The sequence below is a fragment of the Scomber japonicus genome, chromosome 7 (assembly GCF_027409825.1).
Source record: "Scomber japonicus isolate fScoJap1 chromosome 7, fScoJap1.pri, whole genome shotgun sequence".
Classification (NCBI taxonomy): domain Eukaryota; kingdom Metazoa; phylum Chordata; class Actinopteri; order Scombriformes; family Scombridae; genus Scomber; species Scomber japonicus.
In genome coordinates, this window is record NC_070584.1 from 35,384,432 (window position 1) to 35,401,910 (window position 17,479).

Sequence of the window (17,479 nt, forward strand, 5' to 3'; positions counted from 1 at the left end):
CTAAAAAGGTTGATGAATCCTGACCTGAGAGTCTTCAGTTCACAGTGTGGACTCTCCAGTCCAGCAGAAAGCTGCTTCACTCCTGAATCCTGCAGGTTGTTGTTACTCAGGTCTAGATCTCTCAGACTAGAGGACTGGGACCTGAGAACTGAGGACAGAGCTGCACAGCTTCTCTCTGAGAGCTTACAGTCAGTCAGCCTGGAGATACAAATGAAATACATCAGAATCTGTGATAAACAGACGTAAATATCTCAATCACATGATATAAAAGAAGTAAAGATCAGTTTCTTTAGTTTATAAAGCTGAGTCAATGAAAGATAAACTGGAAAATACAAACATTTTATTTCCTGTGAAAATAAAATCTTGGTGAAAAACTTTTGTGAATCAGAAATCGTGACATTAGAAAAGCCGAACTTCAAAGTTGAGAAAAATACTTCAAAGACAAAGTATAACTTGATCTGACCTGAGAGCTTCCAGTCCACAGTGTGGACTCTCCAGTCCATCAGAAAGCTGCTTCACTCCTGAATCCTGCAGGTTGTTGTGACTCAGGTCCAGATCTCTCAGACTAGAGGACTGGGAGCTGAGAACTGAGGACAGAGCTGCACAGCTTCTCTCTGAGAGGTTACAGCCACTCAACCTGGAAAGGAAATATAAAGAAACAGAAAACAAGTAAGAAGTTACTTTTTCTTTAAAGACAGCACAATATTTAAATAATGATGAATAAATCAAACTATCTGTGTACTGATGATAGAAAAATATTGTGTGACTTGATCTGCTGTTTCATTAGTGATATTTGTTACAAAAGAACCCTTGAAGAGATAACTGCTGTGTGCTGTCTGTGTAAGATTTGTGTGTCTGAATTAAAGAGATGCTGACTTCAAAAGACCTCATTGAATGGTGACTATTATTTCAATATAGTTCACATTTTTATTTCCTACAACTTACAGAGCTTTGTTGGAGGCTTTGACCACTGGCAGCAGCCTCAGAAGAGCCTCCTCTGAAGCAGAGTATTTCTTCAGGTCAAACATGTCCAGATCTTTTTCTGATGACAGTAAGATGAAGACTAGAGCTGACCACTGAGCAGGAGACAGTTTATCTGTAGAGAGACTTCCTGATCTCAGGGACTGTTGGATCTTCTCCACTAGAGAACGATCATTCAGTTCATTCAGACAGTGGAACAGATTGATGCTTCTCTCTGCAGACACATTCTCACTGAGCTTCTTCTTGATGTACTGGACTGTTTCCTGATTGGTCTGTGAGCTACTTCCTGTCTGAGTCAGCAGACCATGAAGGAGAGTCTGATTGGTCGGCAGTGAAAGACCCAGGAGGAAGCGGAGGAGCAAGTCCAGGTGTCCATTTGGACTCATTAAGGCCTCGTACACAGCTCTCTGGTAGAAATTTGTCTGGGATTTTCTTGGTTTTCCTGCCAGCAGATTGACTCCAGACTTGATGAATGTCAGATGGACATGAAGAGCAGCCAGAAACTCCTGAAGGCTCAGATGGACGAAGCAGAACACCTTGTCCTGGTACAGCCCTCTCTCCTCTTTAAAGACCTGTGTGAACACTCCTGAGTACACTGAGGCTGCTCTGATATCGATGCCACACTCTGTCAGGTCTGATTCATAGAAGATCAGGTTGCCTTTCTGCAGCTGCTTAAAAGCCAGTTTTCCCAGAGACTCAATCATCTTCCTGCTCTTTGGACTCCAGTGTGGATCTGTCTCAGCTCCTCCATCATACTTGACCTTCTTCAGTTTGGACTGAACCACCAGGAAGTGGATGTACATCTCAGTCAGGGTCTTGGGCAGATCTCCTCCCTCTCTGCTTTTCAACACATCCTCCAGAACTGTAGCAGTGATCCAGCAGAAGACTGGGATGTGGCACATGATGTGGAGGCTTCGTGATGTCTTGATGTGGGAGATGATGGTGCTGGCCTGCTCCTCATCTCTGATTCTCTTCCTGAAGTACTCCTCCTTCTGTGGGTCAGTGAACCCTCTGACCTCTGTCACCATGCCGACACACTCAGGAGGGATCTGATTGGCTGCTGCAGGTCGTGTGGTTATCCAGAGGCGAGCAGAAGGAAGCAGTTTCCCCCTGATGAGGTTTGTCAGCAGCACATCCACTGAGGTGGACTCTGTAACATCAGTCAGGATCTCATTGTTGTGGAAGTCCAGAGGAAGTCGACACTCATCCAGACCGTCAAAGATGAACACAACCTGGAACTCTTCAAACCTGCAGATTCCTGCTTCTTTGGTTTCAGTAAAGAAGTGATGAACAAGTTCCACCAAGCTGTACTTTTTCTTTTTCAGCACATTCAGCTCTCTGAAAGTGAATGGAAATGTGAAGTGTATGTCCTGGTTGGCTTTGTCTTCAGCCCAGTCCAGAGTGAACTTCTGTGTTAAGACTGTTTTCCCAATGCCAGCCACTCCCTTTGTCATCACTGTTCTGATTGGTTCATGTCTTCCAGGTGAGGCTTTAAAGAAGTCTTCTTGTCTGATTGTTGTTTCTGGTCTGTCTGGTTTCCTGGATGCTGTTTCAATCTGTCTGACCTCATGTTCATCATTGACCTCTGCAGTCCCTCCCTCTGTGATGTAGAGCGGTGTGTAGATCTCATTCAGAAGGGTTGGGTTTCCTGCTTTAGCGATCCCCTCAAACAGACACTGGAACTTCTTGTGCAGGTTAGACTTTAGTTCACGTCGACACTCTGGAGCATGAGTTCCTGAATGAACACAATAAATATGATTAATAATTTAATACAAAATAAAAAATGACTTCCCTAAAGAGTACATATATGAACATTATCTTCCATCTCTTGAGACTTCAGTAAATGTCTCATTTATCCATCATATTAAATCTTAATAGAAATCCTCTTACTGCTCTGCAGACAGTCAGCCAGCTCCTCCTGCTTCATTCTCCTCAGGAAGTGCAGTGTGATCTTCAGAAATGCATCTCTGCTTCTCCTCCTCTGCTCTTTCTCCTCACTGTCCAACACCTCCTCATCCTCCGTCTGACTCTCTAAGCATTCTGGGTAATCTGGACTCAGAACCTTCTGCATCTTCTTCAGTTCGTTCTTCACAAAAGTGACGATGTTCTCCTCCAGCAGCTGGAACAGAATAATATATGAATGACACAATCAAACTAACATCATGAAGTAAACATCAGATCCATGTTGGACACACTGACAATCCACTGGTCTACAAAGTGCAGCATGGAGATGGTTGTGAACACAATAAATGTAAAAGTAGTTGTTGTACATGTACAGACCATAAATATGGAGTCCAGGTGTGTTTGATGCTGCTGGGCAGACTGACCACTGGGAACCTCTGAGCTCTCCTGGTCCACTCTGTGGAGGAATCATGAAGAATGAGCTCACATTATGTCTGTCCACACAGAGACAAACACAAGCTAAAGGTCCATCAAGTGATATTTGGATGTGAACAGAGAATCAGATGACTCCCTGTAGTGGTAAAGCTTTACTAGTCCTGCTGATCCCACTGAGAATCAACAGCTCAGTCTGTTTGTAGCTTTCAGCTCAGAGTCAGTTTGGTTTAGTCCCAACAGCTCTCAGCAACCCTCCATGAAGCTCTGCCTCCCTCGCTGCACACTGCTGAAGGCAGCAACAACCAGTGTGTGGTTGTATGAGACTGGTTGTACTGGGCAGCTCCCAGTATCAATGTGTCTGACTGTATGAGTGTGAACGCTGCTCAGAGAACTTTGTCTGAGTCAATAAAGGTTTAAAAACAGGAGACTTGATAAGAGTCTGATGAAAACATCATTATGTTTTTATCTGTTTGAAATCCTCACCTGTGATCATCAGAGTGGCGTCCATCTTTGAACTTATAAGGAAGCTCCATAGACCAATCACTGTTCAAAGACACACAGCTGGGTTCAGGTTGGTCCAGCTTCCTCCTGATAGAAACACAACATAAATTCTGCTCAGCACCCAGAACACACTGACACTAAATCTGTCAGTGATTTAATACACCTACTGTACGCAACACAGTAGTATCCAGGTAGTTTCATATGAGTTCACTGTTAAATTTGAACACGATTAACTGTATGAGTAGAGCTGTATTCAGTGCAGTGTGCAACACCTGGAGGGGTGAAGCTGACACTCAGCCGAGGACACAGATGCATGAACTCCTTAAATCTCAGCTGGTGGTAAATGAGTGTTGGGTTCTTATTGTCTAAGGCTTCTCCTTCATCTACTGTCTTGGATTGAACCTCATTTGGACGTCTCTTTGGATAAAAGCATCTGCCAAATGAATTATTGTCAATAAAATGTTTGTTTGGTCTTTATTAAAGATGCTGTGATGATGAGCAGCTGTCTGGATAATTCTCTGTTCTGCAGACATTTCTGTTGACAGTCCTTCAGCCTGTTAGTGATACTATTGCTTCTCCTGCAGTTGTTTGATGTGGTTAACACACTGCTTCCTTTAGCTCATCCTGTCAGACTAATATTAACAGTGTACTCTGAAACTGACAAGAACCCAAGCTGACCACAGCTGCTGGTCTCTGAGAAGGAAACTACCAACTTTTAATGAGCTTACAGGAGCTGAGTGATACTCAGAGACACATTTTGGGTGGAGGCTCATTTTAATACAGTATAGTAAATAAAAGGTTGTGGGTGTGTTTGTTTTGGGTCAGTCAGCGTGCTCGCTGGGTGGTGAAACCAGTGGCTGCAACATATTTAATAAATATCATAGAATAATGATGCAATCATTAAACACAACCAATGAAGTTTCATCTTAAATGTCCTGATGTTTTAAAGACATTTCTTGTAAACTGTGATGAGGGGCCCCGGCCCTCGTACCCACTCTAACATTCACACTGATCTGCTCTGTCCATCATCACTAGAAAATGATCATCAATCAATAGAAATTATAGTTTTAATAAAAACAGCAACAAACTGAAATGATCTAATTACCAACATTATGGATCATTATGGATCAGAAATATCAATAAATGATCCAAATGTCAAATAATTCAACTGAGAACTATTTATCCTGATTGAGGTTTGAACTCATATTGTCCAATAACCTGATTTTAATACTGAGAACTATTTACTTTTAATCAGATGAATGTTGTTGTTTAAAATCAATAATAATATTTGGAGCGGTCGCTCTGAAGGACTCACAGCTGAGTTCAGGTTCAATCACCAACACTTCCCTCCAGGAGAGATTCTGGATTATTGCAGTAAAATGTTTGATTTTGCAGCAGTTTTTCTAAATTATGATCAAATCTGAAAAAAGAAGTTTGATAAAAACCTTCAATAAAAACAAACTGAGTCAGTTACATTTAATATTTAGTGACAGTTCACCTTTTTGCAGCCGGACGTTGTTCTTTAAAATCAATGAAGCCACCCTTTGACCGATCACTCTTCATAGACACACAGCTGGGTCCAGGTCCAGGTTCAGGTCCAGGTCCAGGTCCAGCAGAGTCTGGTCTGTGCTGCCTCCTTGTTCTTCTACACAACACACACAGAGCTTTGAGTGTGAATAATGATGGTGGAGAACAGTGATGGACAGTTAGAGATCCTCATCTCACCTCTGAGCTTTGGTCTGGCTGTCATGTTCCCCACACAGAGAGCTTTTAGAGGGAGGGACTCCCTCCTCTCTGTCCTCACTCTGACCCATGCTGCTGAAGTCACATCCACATCAGTCACACACACTTTCTACCTTCATCTGGAGAGGAAACACAGATCATCCTTTACATCATTTCTCCTGTCACATCCTAAATATCAGCTGCTCCTCCTGTAATTGGCTGTTATTCTCTGTTATATATCAGTGTGAATGCAGCCAGACAGCAGTGTGAGGCAGAGAAAGCTGCCATCAGCTGCTGTACTTCTACTATCAGTCCACTAGATGGCATCATGAAGCTGCAGTGAAGTGAAGAGCAGCACACATGATGCATGGAGGAGGATTTACATTCACTGACAGGCAGAAGGACTGAGAGCGACTACAGAGTCTCTGCACAAAATGACTTTATGCAACAAACAGCAGCAGATTATTTGAGATGAAACAACTGTGATGGAATTTATTTCACCTCAAGCCTTCAATATATCATTTATCATTTCCCCTCTATCAACATTTAAACATGATTTAATTAACTAACATCTAATATTTACTCTATATGTAACATAGAGGCTGTTATACTCATATTCTTGTGCTAAAGAATCTCACTGAAATCAGATTGTTTCGGTGTCTCGTTAATTGAGACCAAATGGATCAATTCTGTCCAGAAAACAACAGAAATAACTGACTTGTAAATAATTGTTGTTGCATTTTAGTCACTGATCTACTGAAAGTTTATAATTCAAACCTTTAAAGTCATCAAACTGGTTAAAAACTTTTTAACAGCATCTAGACGTCAAACATGCAACAAAGATTAAATATTACAGTTTGTACTTTGTTCTTTAAATGCAGCGTGAGGGACTGTCAACATTTCAAAAGTTCCCACTTGTCTTGAATGCAGCATGAAAACATTTTTACAGCAATAAGTCTGAATAATAATCATATCAGCAACACACTGAACCAACCAGAATAACAGCAAATAACACAGATAAAGTAAAGTCAGAGCTCATGTTTCCTGATCTCCATGATTCTCCAGATGAAATGTAATATTTAGAACAATAGTATTCCATTAGCTTTATTTAATATAAAAGTTATAATGTACCATCATGCCAAACTAGTTGATATGGTGTTTTATTGACTATTTACTGTTTTTAAGCAAGTTGAATAATTTGGTACAAAGTTTTTATGGTTACACTACTTAGACATGTTTGCCATAATCCTCTAATATATTCTCTCTAAATGGATTAAAAGCAGAAATTTGATGCTGGGTCCACAAAAAAAGAATGTGAAGTTATTCATACGTTTGTAGAGACAAATAAAAAGACAGATAAATATGGCAAATATGGGCAAATATGGCATCTGGTAACGCCAGAGAAGCATGGCAAGGAATTAAAACCATGACAAATGTTCCACACAAGGGCCGAGGAATATCTACAGCAGTGTTCCTCAAATACAAATCTTAAAGGTCCATAAAAAATGTTTTCAATGAGTCAAAGGTCCGTTTATTAGTTGGTCAAGCCAACAAATCAATGTATCCACCACCAACCAACTTAATACAGTGGTGTCTAGTAGAAAAATAGAATATATGACTCAACTATAACATGTATTTTTAATTTTAAAATATAAAAAAATATAAATATAATATTTTCTTAAAAACAAAAAACACTAATAAATACTCAAAAACAAAACTTATTTTTCGTTTTAACAAAACAAAACAAAATACATTCACAACCCCTGCAAATAACCCAAAAAATATCAACACTTTTCTTTTAAAATACAGACACACAGGATACAAGAAACGAGGAAAAACTGTAGTGCTGTTCTTAGTGCTGTGCAAGTATAAAGTAAACATCATGTTTCAAAAGCGAAAGTAAAAATGTGAGTCATCAGAGGGGGAGGGGGGAGCCAATAAAAGCTGTTGCGGAATGCAAATACTTTGGTGGGCTAAATTGGGACACTGTATTAATGGAAAGTCGCTGCCGACCTTTGAACACATTTACAGGAAGAGAACTGTGAGTCTTGTTCTATTCAGGAAGTCAACACAGTAACAAACACAGAGCAGCTTGTTTGTGATGAAGAGGAAACATTAGAGATCCTGATGAAGACAATTCAAAGCAAACAAAGGTCCACTTACTCAATTTCTTCCTATGAAGAAGGCAGAGGTGTATTTCTCCGGTCGGCAAGCGGCTCTGCTCCTCTGTTGTCACACTTGGACCTGTTTCTGATACGTGTGTATGAGACTCCACCCCTTAAAGCCAGCCCATTCTGTGCCCCTCTCTCTCTCTTGTGTGTGTGTGTGTGTGTGTGTGTGTGTTCATCTCGTGCTCTGATTACACACACACCCACACACACATCGCATTCGTCAAACGGGGTCTTTAATTATTGAGAAATAGTTTTATTTATTTTTAAACCAGGGGTCTTCTATCCTATTATCATAGATTGTTACAGGGACTGTACTCTGAATTATCTCTCCAGGGGACTGAAGCTTGATATTAACATGTCTTTTATAACATGACATATACTAATTATCTCAGAACCACCTAGAATGAGTGTCATCTATGAATAATTAAAGGATTGAGTCCTTATTATGTTTAAAAGAGCTCTGTACAGTACATGTCACATGCACATCTCACAGCCCAAAGATGCTGTGTATAAAAAAAAAGTTTTTATAATAAATGATACAAAAAATAATGACAAATTACTTTCACATTGTAAAAAGTGAACTTAAAATCACTTTACTCGGTTTGACCAACAGACAAAGCAGACAAACTTAAAGGTCCACAAAGTAATATATGATTTTTTTCAATATTACAAAACGACAGATCACCCAGAGCATCATGGGAACTGTAGTCCATCACTGAGAGCATGATTCCCCAAATCAGATGAAGACCAGGAACAAAGAATAATAACAGGAGTAATGTTGACTGCAGGGGCGGTGCCAGACATCGTACACATCCGGGGCTTAAGCCTGGTCTCACTAGGGGGGTCCGGGGGTTTGAAAAACAACCCCTTAAGTCTATCAGACCATCAAAATCAGATGAGGAGTTAATAGAAGATAAGAGTCAGCGCTCTGCTGCCATCTAGTGGACAGACTCAGTGTGAGCGATCTGCTGCAGACTGAGCCGGGAACAGAAAGTGAGAAAGTTGATGCAAATGATGAAGAATTCTGTTTTATAGTTAAATATAATGTGAGGAGAAACTAACTAACTATATATATTTATATTCATACACATAAACACATACTGTACACTGTGACATGTCCATACTACATGTGTGAATGTTATAACATTTTGACAGTCTTTGTTTGATTTCTTTCTACTAAAACAATAACTACATCTTATTATTATTATTATTATTAGTATATGTTATGTTAATTATTTTCTGATGCTGTCAAACATTTACTAACATCAGTGGTGTTTATGCCGAATAGATAACGAACAAAACGAGTAAAACATTCACTACAAAGTTCTCACACACAGTTTTATTGACATAAACTGACAAAGAAAAAACAATGAATTTAAGCTGAGGAAGGACTGAGGTGAAGTGAGAACAGCTGATCTATACTTTGCTGTATTTTTTAAAATTATTTCACAAAAGTCACAATTGAGTTCAGTTTTTACAGACTGACAGAGCTGTCAGACTCATCAAAACTAATTAAAGTTGAACTAAACTAACCCAAAAACCTGAAATTGTTTTATGATTTTATAGTTGAATTGTCACATTAAATAACAGACAATGTACTATGATGTGTGTCAGGGAGAGGGGAGCAGATGGTTTATCATCCAGATGTTGATAACATGTGGTTTTGTGGTGTGACAGCACTGTGGTTAAGGTCTGGTTAGTGTCCAGTCTGCAGCCTGAACTCGCCTGAAGATCAAACAGCTGCTTCACGTCTGAATCCTTCAGGTCGTTGAGTATCAGATCCAGCACTTTCAGCTGGGAGGGGTTGTCCTTCAGAGCTGAGGCCAGAGAAACACAGCTGATCTCCGTCAAACTGCAGTTATTCAACCTGGATGAATAAATTATGTCATTTTAGAGGACGACGTTCATGTTTGAGATCAGATTAGAATGTAAGTGTAGAAAATGGAAACATCCCAACGTTTGCAAAGATACCAAATATGTCAGGATGGATTTGGGAAAACAGGAGGAAAATGATGTTCAACATATTTACAATATTTACATTTGCTGGAATGGTGTTGCTATAAATAAATCACAGCATCTTGTGTTTAAATATTTCAGTTAGTATAAACACTGCACAGCTTCATTAAAGTAGTGGAACAAGTAAATACTGAATATTATATTTGTTGCTCTCTGATTGAGCTTCTAGGTTTTATGACCTATTTAATGTGTTTAGAAGAAAATGTCTGAATTCACTTTACACAGTCTTTAAAGTTATACTGATAGCAACTTCTAATCTAATTGATTTTATTTGATGATGATTTTTACATTTTTACACAAATACAACCTGTAGCTGCTGTGGCAGTGGGCCAGTCATATGTCACATTTGTGCTGATTGGCTGAGAGCAAGTCCATACAAATAGTCATATATTCTATCTCTGGGAGCAAAAAGGATCGATTACAGGAATCAGGACTGGAGACATTTTGATACTACTTGATATTGATTTATTTCGGTCGATAGCTTAAAAGGTATTGAGTACTGGTTCCCAGCCCTACCAGTGAGACTGTTCTACAATATAAAGATGTTTTGTGGTGTGACAGCACTGTGGTTAAGGTCTGGTTAGGTTTGCCAAACCAGTGTCATCACCACTAAATGAATCATTATTATGATGGCCAGATGCATTTTGAAAGAGGTCACATTAATGGATAAATGGATGGATGAAATCTCTGGATACCAAACACATTTAGTTTTTAAGGGTGGATTAGGATCTATTGATGGCATTTTAAGTATTTTTATTTCATTCTGTAGCTTTGTGGTGACAGTTTGAGGAAGATCTAAGAGAATAAACATAGTTATTGTGGAGGTTTATGATATGGACAGTAATTCAGGGGATGGTTCACTAGGCTCATTCGCCCCTGGGCGTCGGTCAGGACACAATGATGAGAGTTTATTGCAGTTAGGGAAACTTTACTGATGGTGCAGGACGTTCACAGTACAGGACAGGTATACAGTATTGTTAGAGTAGTTTGTTTGTATGTGTGGTTTCTGCAATAAATACAAACAGATAACAACATTGGTGTTAATATTACACTGTACTATTACTAGTATAATAAATACAGTATGCAAACATTCCCACCAGTACATTAACTTTCCCCTACACATTCCTACGATATACAGTTTTCCTCTAAACTGCACCATATATCTATAATAACCCAAATAATAAGCTATGCAGTCATATACAACGCTCAAGTAGCTTCATTAAACATCAAAGGCAGACCGCACTGGCTACACAAGCCGCAAAATACAGCTGCACCCATGATCACTACACATGACCAAACTGACCCCAGATCTGCCGTTATTGACTAATATTGTTCATAGAAATAATAACCTGAACATTATCTATCAGCATAACACATACCATAAACACGTTATGAATGATATTGATATTACAAAGTTGAACAACTTCTAGTACAATTAGTGGCAGTAAACCAAATGACCAGCTAGGCTAACAATAGCAGCCGTCATATCAACAACATTGCAAATGAATAAACAGCCTAAATAATACACTCACCCTTGTCATGGACGCACACGAACACACTGCATCATAAATAACAACAACTTCTCCAACAACGTGAGCAATGTCCACTTTTCATAATAACATGAAGAAGAATGATGCGTCAGTCACGAGGCAGTAGTATGACATCGCCCCCTGGCGGTCACAGTGTAGTATAGTGGGAGCCTTTCTAACAATAGTAAAGTAGAAAAAATAAATTGCTTTGTTAGAGAAGAATATAAATGCTGCTGCAAACTGATTTCTTTTTTAGCCTGATAATATCAAAAACACGTGTGCTGCCTCCTGCTGGCTGAAGTGTGTCATTACAGCTCTGTGTTACATCACTGCTGGGTGTGGTGAGCTGAGAGCAGAGTCCTGTTTTACATCACAAACAATAAAGAATAACATCATCATCATAAAGCATCATGAAAAATACTTACCTTCTCTAACCCTAACCACTAATACATTACACATCATTCTCACTTTTCCTTTTTTTACTTTTCAGAGCTCCTCCATCTCTGTTGAGTGTTGCATTGTGGGACACCACACTCCAAAATGCATCACTGTTGTCTTGATATTAGTATAAGATATCTTAAAGGAGTTCTGTTTCCATCTATTCATCATACTCAGTTATTGATTGATATTGATCAGAGCTGATATCCACAGAGAAACTCTAAACTTCAATATATACATATAATAAATAAATATAGAAATGGATATCTGAGGAGCATTCAATCAACACAGTTAAAGAAATCTGAGTTTACTTGAAAAAGCTTGAATTAATGTCAGTTTTCACTTAAACCTCCTGTTGTCCTCAGGTCAAGGACGGACAGGAGGACGGATGAAGGGAGGAAGGAAGGAAAGAAGGAAGGAAGGAAGGAAGGAATGAAGGAGTAAGGAGGGAGGAAAGGAGGAATGAATGAAGAAAGGAAGGAAAGGAGGAAGGACACAAAAAGGAAGGATTTAAGGAGAGGAGGAAGGAAGGAAGGAAGGAAGTAAGGAAGGAAGGAAAGAAGTAAGGAGGGATGGAGGGAGGGAAAGAGGAAGGAAGTAAGGAGAGAAGGAAGGAAGTGAGGAAAGAAAGAGAGAAGGAGGGGAAGAACGAAGGAAAAATGAAAGAAAGAGGAAGGAAGGAAGGAAAAGTCAAAAGAGAGACAGGGTCAATTTGACCCGGAGGACGACATGAGGGTTAAAGATCAAATCGTTCCACTAACATGATTTATCTTTTTCTAATCAAAGCTAAGTCGAGCAAGACTTAAATAATCCTGCATTGTGTGTATTCATGGAGAAGTTAAGCAGCACAGAACTGTTGACAGATCAAATTAAAGCTTCTATTATTATTGATCATCCTTTTTTTATTGGACATAACAGGTGATACAGCAGTTACATTTATTTCTGCCTGAGTAACACAAACATACAAATGATCAACTTTACTTGGTAAAAACACAAAAACAGCAAATAAGAAACATGTGAAAAGATTAGAAACAGATGAATGATGGTGTAAATGAGCTTTTTATTGTGGATATTTAGTAAGGCGCTAAACTGTCAGCTGTTTGTCCTCTAATATTCTGTTCACATACAGCCAGAGCTGCAACTATTAGTCCATTCATTGATTATCCATCAACACTAAATCAGCACTTCATCATCATTTTAGTCCTTTTGAAGCTTTTCTTTGTCTGACATGATAATAAACTGAATATTTGATGTTCAGGACTTTAGTTCAGACTAAATGAGACATTTAAAGATGCTGCCTTTGACTCTGTGAGATTATAACCAGCGTTTTAGGAAGACAGCTTTATTTATATAGTGCATTTCATACACTGGGTCAATTCAATGTGATTTACATAAAAACTAAATATTAAACTGTAAAAAGAAGTTAAAAACAATATTTTCACTATTCCCTGATATTTTTTAGACAAAACTATGAATGGATGAATCATCATGTTGATTGACAGCTGTACATGCACATCCAGTAGAGACACACATAAAAACATGTTGGTTTCTGAATCCACTATATGATTAAAAAAACAAGTCATTGAACAAGAAGCTAAAAAAACAAATAAGAGGAGAAAGAACAAAGTTCCTCTATAGGCCAGCAGATACTTCCTGTCATTATGTGTGTTATAGTTAGTGGCTAAACTCTTCCAACATGTTTAAAAAGCTCGCTCACAACTTGATGTTTCAGTAAACTTTGAGCCGCTGGTGGTTTTCTCTCTGAGAGCTTCTGAGTTTCACTTTGGGTGTTGGACTTGAACATTGACTGAGACTCATAAGGATCAAAGCCACGACCTCCGAACCTCCAAACAGTCCTCTAACAGACTGAGATATCTGCTCTGAGAAAATCAGCTTCTGTTTTACAGCTTTTTAAATGTGGATATATGTGAATGACTAACTAACTGTCAGTCATGTGGAAACCATGTTGGCTTTACAAACTCTATTTACAACCAGTGAGAGATCAGGTTGGTACTAAATAACATGAAAACGTTTCTCTGACAGGAGGAGACTCTCCTTCCTACAAATCACACAGAGACACCGAGGAACCAGGAGACCAGAACCCAAACCCAGCATACAGAGGTTCAATGAATGTGGTGTTGAAGGTGTGGAGGTGGATCAGTGTGTCAAAGGAAACTCTGTAGAAGGACAGAGTGCCAGCAGGACAGTCCACATACACTGCTACTCTGTTAGAGACAGAGGAGGAGGAGGAGGAGGAGGAGGAGGAGGAGGAGGAGGAGGAGATGGATGTTGCTCTCTTATTGTGACAGACAGAGTAACCATAATCATCAGAGCAGCTCAGTCTCCAGGACTGATCGTTCCCTCCAAACAAACAGTCATCACTGTTTCCTTTCCTGCTGATTCTTCTGTAACTCACTGATATATAAACTAGTCCTCTCCACTCGACCTCCCAGTAACAGCGACCAGTCAGAATATTTCTACTCAGCAGCTGATCCCAGTAATCAAATCTGTCTGGATGATCAGGATATGACTGATACTCCTCCTCCACATATGTCACCTTCCTGTTGTTATCAGACAGTTTGAGGTTTCTGTTCATTGTGTTTGGATCCAGTTTGAGTTCACAGAAATCTGATGGAGAGAACGAGACAAAACAGTTATTGATCAGTTATTGATCAGTTATTGATCGATCTTCTGTTTCTAACCCGATGTGAGTCGCACATGGGCAGTTGAGTCGGCCATCTTGGACAGTTATGTACGGCAACACCACTTGCACAAACTACAGTTATAGGTTGGATAGATGTATTTCATTCATGTTTCAGCAGTTGGATGTGAGTCCGCACAAAGAATAGAAACAATAGAAGTTCAACACCAGATTTTACATCTGTATGTAACCAGAGAAGTAGTAATACACCCGATGTTTGTTTATTAAACCATAGAACAGTACAAATAATGACAAACTCAAACTTTTTCATATGTACCATTCAGTTGATCTATAACATCACACCTCCTGTATTGTAACTGCAGAACTTACTGCCACAGTGTGTGTAATACACAATAAGGGAGAAAATACAAGGTAAACAAATACGATTTAAATATTATATTAAAAGAAAAAGAAGAGAAAAGTAATAATACTAATGAACAAATAAAATAATACAAAGAGAAAGCAAGGGGTTTAGCACAGCAGAAATGTAACCATAAGTGAATACAATGTGTTAGCATGAGCATTATCTATCTTCTTAAGGCACCTTTGAAAAAGAGAGTTCATTTTTAAGTGCAGACCATGAGGGGGGGGGGGGGGGGGGGGGGGACTTAGCAAATCCACATTTATCTACATCATATTTTGTTACTATAATTAGGTTATTCATTAAAAGTTCAGTTTTTTTATTTTTGAGGATTGCTCCCATCTGAATATTTTGGAAGGACAGGAAATCCACATGTATGGATTTGGAAGACATCAGATCCTGGAGAGATTTCCATCATTTCTGAACAGCCTCACACTCAGAAAACAGCTGCTCTGTTGTTTCTACATTTGGGCCACAAAAATAACACTTTTCTAATTTAAACCTTTTTCTTATGAATTCACTTTATTGTTTTAAAATGTATTTCTTTCTCTATATTTCAACCTTGTCATAACGGTGATAAATAAGTGTATTCCTTGTTCTACCAGGTTAGAGGCTATTTACAAGGGATTGTCTCAAAAACTTATTATTACACTTTTCGTTCACATAATGGATTTTAATCTTACGTAAACTCGGTGTCGGCATGTTCAGTATATTGTTCTTAATCGCCTGAATAAGGATTCTTGGAAAGTTCTGTGTCACTTTCTTATAAACCTCAATAGAGCGATCAATATTATATTTAGTATTGAATTCATTCAAATCAAATACATTTCCATTTTCGTCCAGTAAATGTGTAATTGACCATATTTGTTTTTCCATAAATATAGATTTCCTTCTGCTCAATATGACTCTATTATTCCATAGTGGGACATTATGAGGGCTGAAGTTATGTTTGAATCATTTAGAGAGTTTAATAGGTCATTTACATATTTCAAAGTGGCACGCTAATAAAAACTGAATCCCTCCCACTTTACTGAATACAAAGTTGGGTAATGAGAACCATATCTCTTCACCACTCTTTAGACACCATTGGAGCCATTTCATTTTTAATATTACATTCATTATTTCAAAGTCAATTGCCTTTATTCCTCCTTCCTCATGATCCTTTTCTCATATTATCATGTATATTTTTACAAATGAAAACTTTTTTTTTTTACTTCAGTTTTCGTCATCACATGTAGAAATACACACACACACCCACACACACACACAAATACAAATACAAATAAAAAAAAATAAAAATAAAAGCAGACTTACACTTCCTCAGACCTGGTGTCAACCATCGGACTCCAGCAGGCTGCAGGCTGAAAGGAGGAGGGGGGTCAGAGCAGCACGTACTCTTTCAGCATGCTAACATGGACGTTACATGGCTCTAGTCTACTGTTTTATTATTCTCTTCTAATGTGGGGTTGGGCTTTCATACACTTTGATCCAATCTGAATCCACTATCCCAATCCTTCTGAAACCCTGATTGAATCTAATCAGGTTTAACTTTCAACATTTACAGGAAACTTCAGTTAGAAAGAAGAAAAATTCAAAGATTCAGTTGAGATCTGTGATCAGCTCTGACAGAGAAAATGTTTCCAGCTCTTCCTCCTCTATCACACATTGTCTGTCCATACCTGAGAGTGTCCAGTCTCCAGTGTGGATCCTCCAGTCCAGCAGTCAGGATCCTCTCTCCTGAGTCTCCTGGATGATTGTAGCTCAGGTCCAGCTCTCTCAGATGGGAGGGGTTGGACCTCAGAGCTGAGGCCAGAGAAGCACAGCCTTCCTCTGTGATCAGACATCCTGACAGGCTTCAAACACACAAAACAACACACATGTCACACAGTGAGAGAGTACTGGGGGGTTTTCCAGAAAGCGGGTTATGTGAAAACTCAGAGTAAGTTAAGCCTGAGATGAGGAAAACTCTGTTATCTGTTCCATAAAGAGAGGTAACTGAATCTCTGAGTCAGTCACCATGGTAACTGAAACTCTGAGTCAGTCACCATGGTAACTGACTCTGTGAACATAACCTGCTCACTGGCAGGTTTTCTTTAAGAAACTATGAGTTTCTACCTGTCAGACGGGTTTTCTGTTCCTTACGTTAATTTATGAGATGAATATCTGTTATAATGGTATCACTTTTCATATATATCTATAAAACCCTCCCCCCAAAACTTTTGCAGGTTGTTTAGATCCATTATCAAGTCAACCATCAGAGACTTTGAGCATCTACAGACAGCGTCTCATACACACTGAGAGAGCCTGGCGTACTTATAAGGAGAACAGATACGGCTCCAGAGGGAACCGAACACCGACAGCTCTGAAGATGAAGCTCAGATTCATCGAGTGGAACCACTGGTTGGCAAAAAACACTGTGATGGACCTAACCCTAACCCTTTATAGAAACATCACTGTGTTATTGAAGGTGTAAAAGTAGGACATAAGCAGGCAAGAAATTAGACTTTCAAAATGTTCAACTAGTATCTTGATTCTTGATTACAGTGGTGTATAAGACAGAAACTACATGGAAATTATCCTGCAACAGCTCACTTAAATGCCATGATATGTGAGGTAAATTTAGGGGCAATTTCTAAGAACTTTCAAATAAGTTATCTGCTAATTATCACATGACTGTTCAATTTACAGACCGGTCCAATGAGATGTTAGAAATCTGTAAACT

General features: G+C 39.0%; 2 protein-coding genes across 2 annotated transcripts in view; both read right to left on the reverse strand.

Annotated features, from left to right (window-relative positions):
- Positions 1–941: 941 nt before the first annotated feature.
- Positions 942–2,941, reverse strand: LOC128362063 (NLR family CARD domain-containing protein 3-like; the record flags this gene model as incomplete). The annotated part of the gene is made up of 2 exons (XM_053322702.1): positions 942–2,701; positions 2,872–2,941. Coding segments are annotated over 2 exons (1,830 nt in total), but the record flags the coding sequence as incomplete, so codon positions are not given.
- A 620-nt stretch (positions 2,942–3,561) lies between these two features.
- The window catches only part of LOC128362363 (NACHT, LRR and PYD domains-containing protein 12-like), a 94,742-nt gene continuing 80,824 nt past the window's right edge, over positions 3,562–17,479 (reverse strand). The window contains exons 16-18 of the mRNA XM_053323103.1: positions 9,388–9,579; positions 3,802–3,906; positions 3,562–3,715 (exon numbers count right to left, since the gene is read on the reverse strand). Coding sequence (XP_053179078.1) covers positions 3,562–3,715; positions 3,802–3,906; positions 9,388–9,579 — 451 coding nt within the window. The remainder of the gene's footprint in view (positions 3,716–3,801; positions 3,907–9,387; positions 9,580–17,479) is intronic.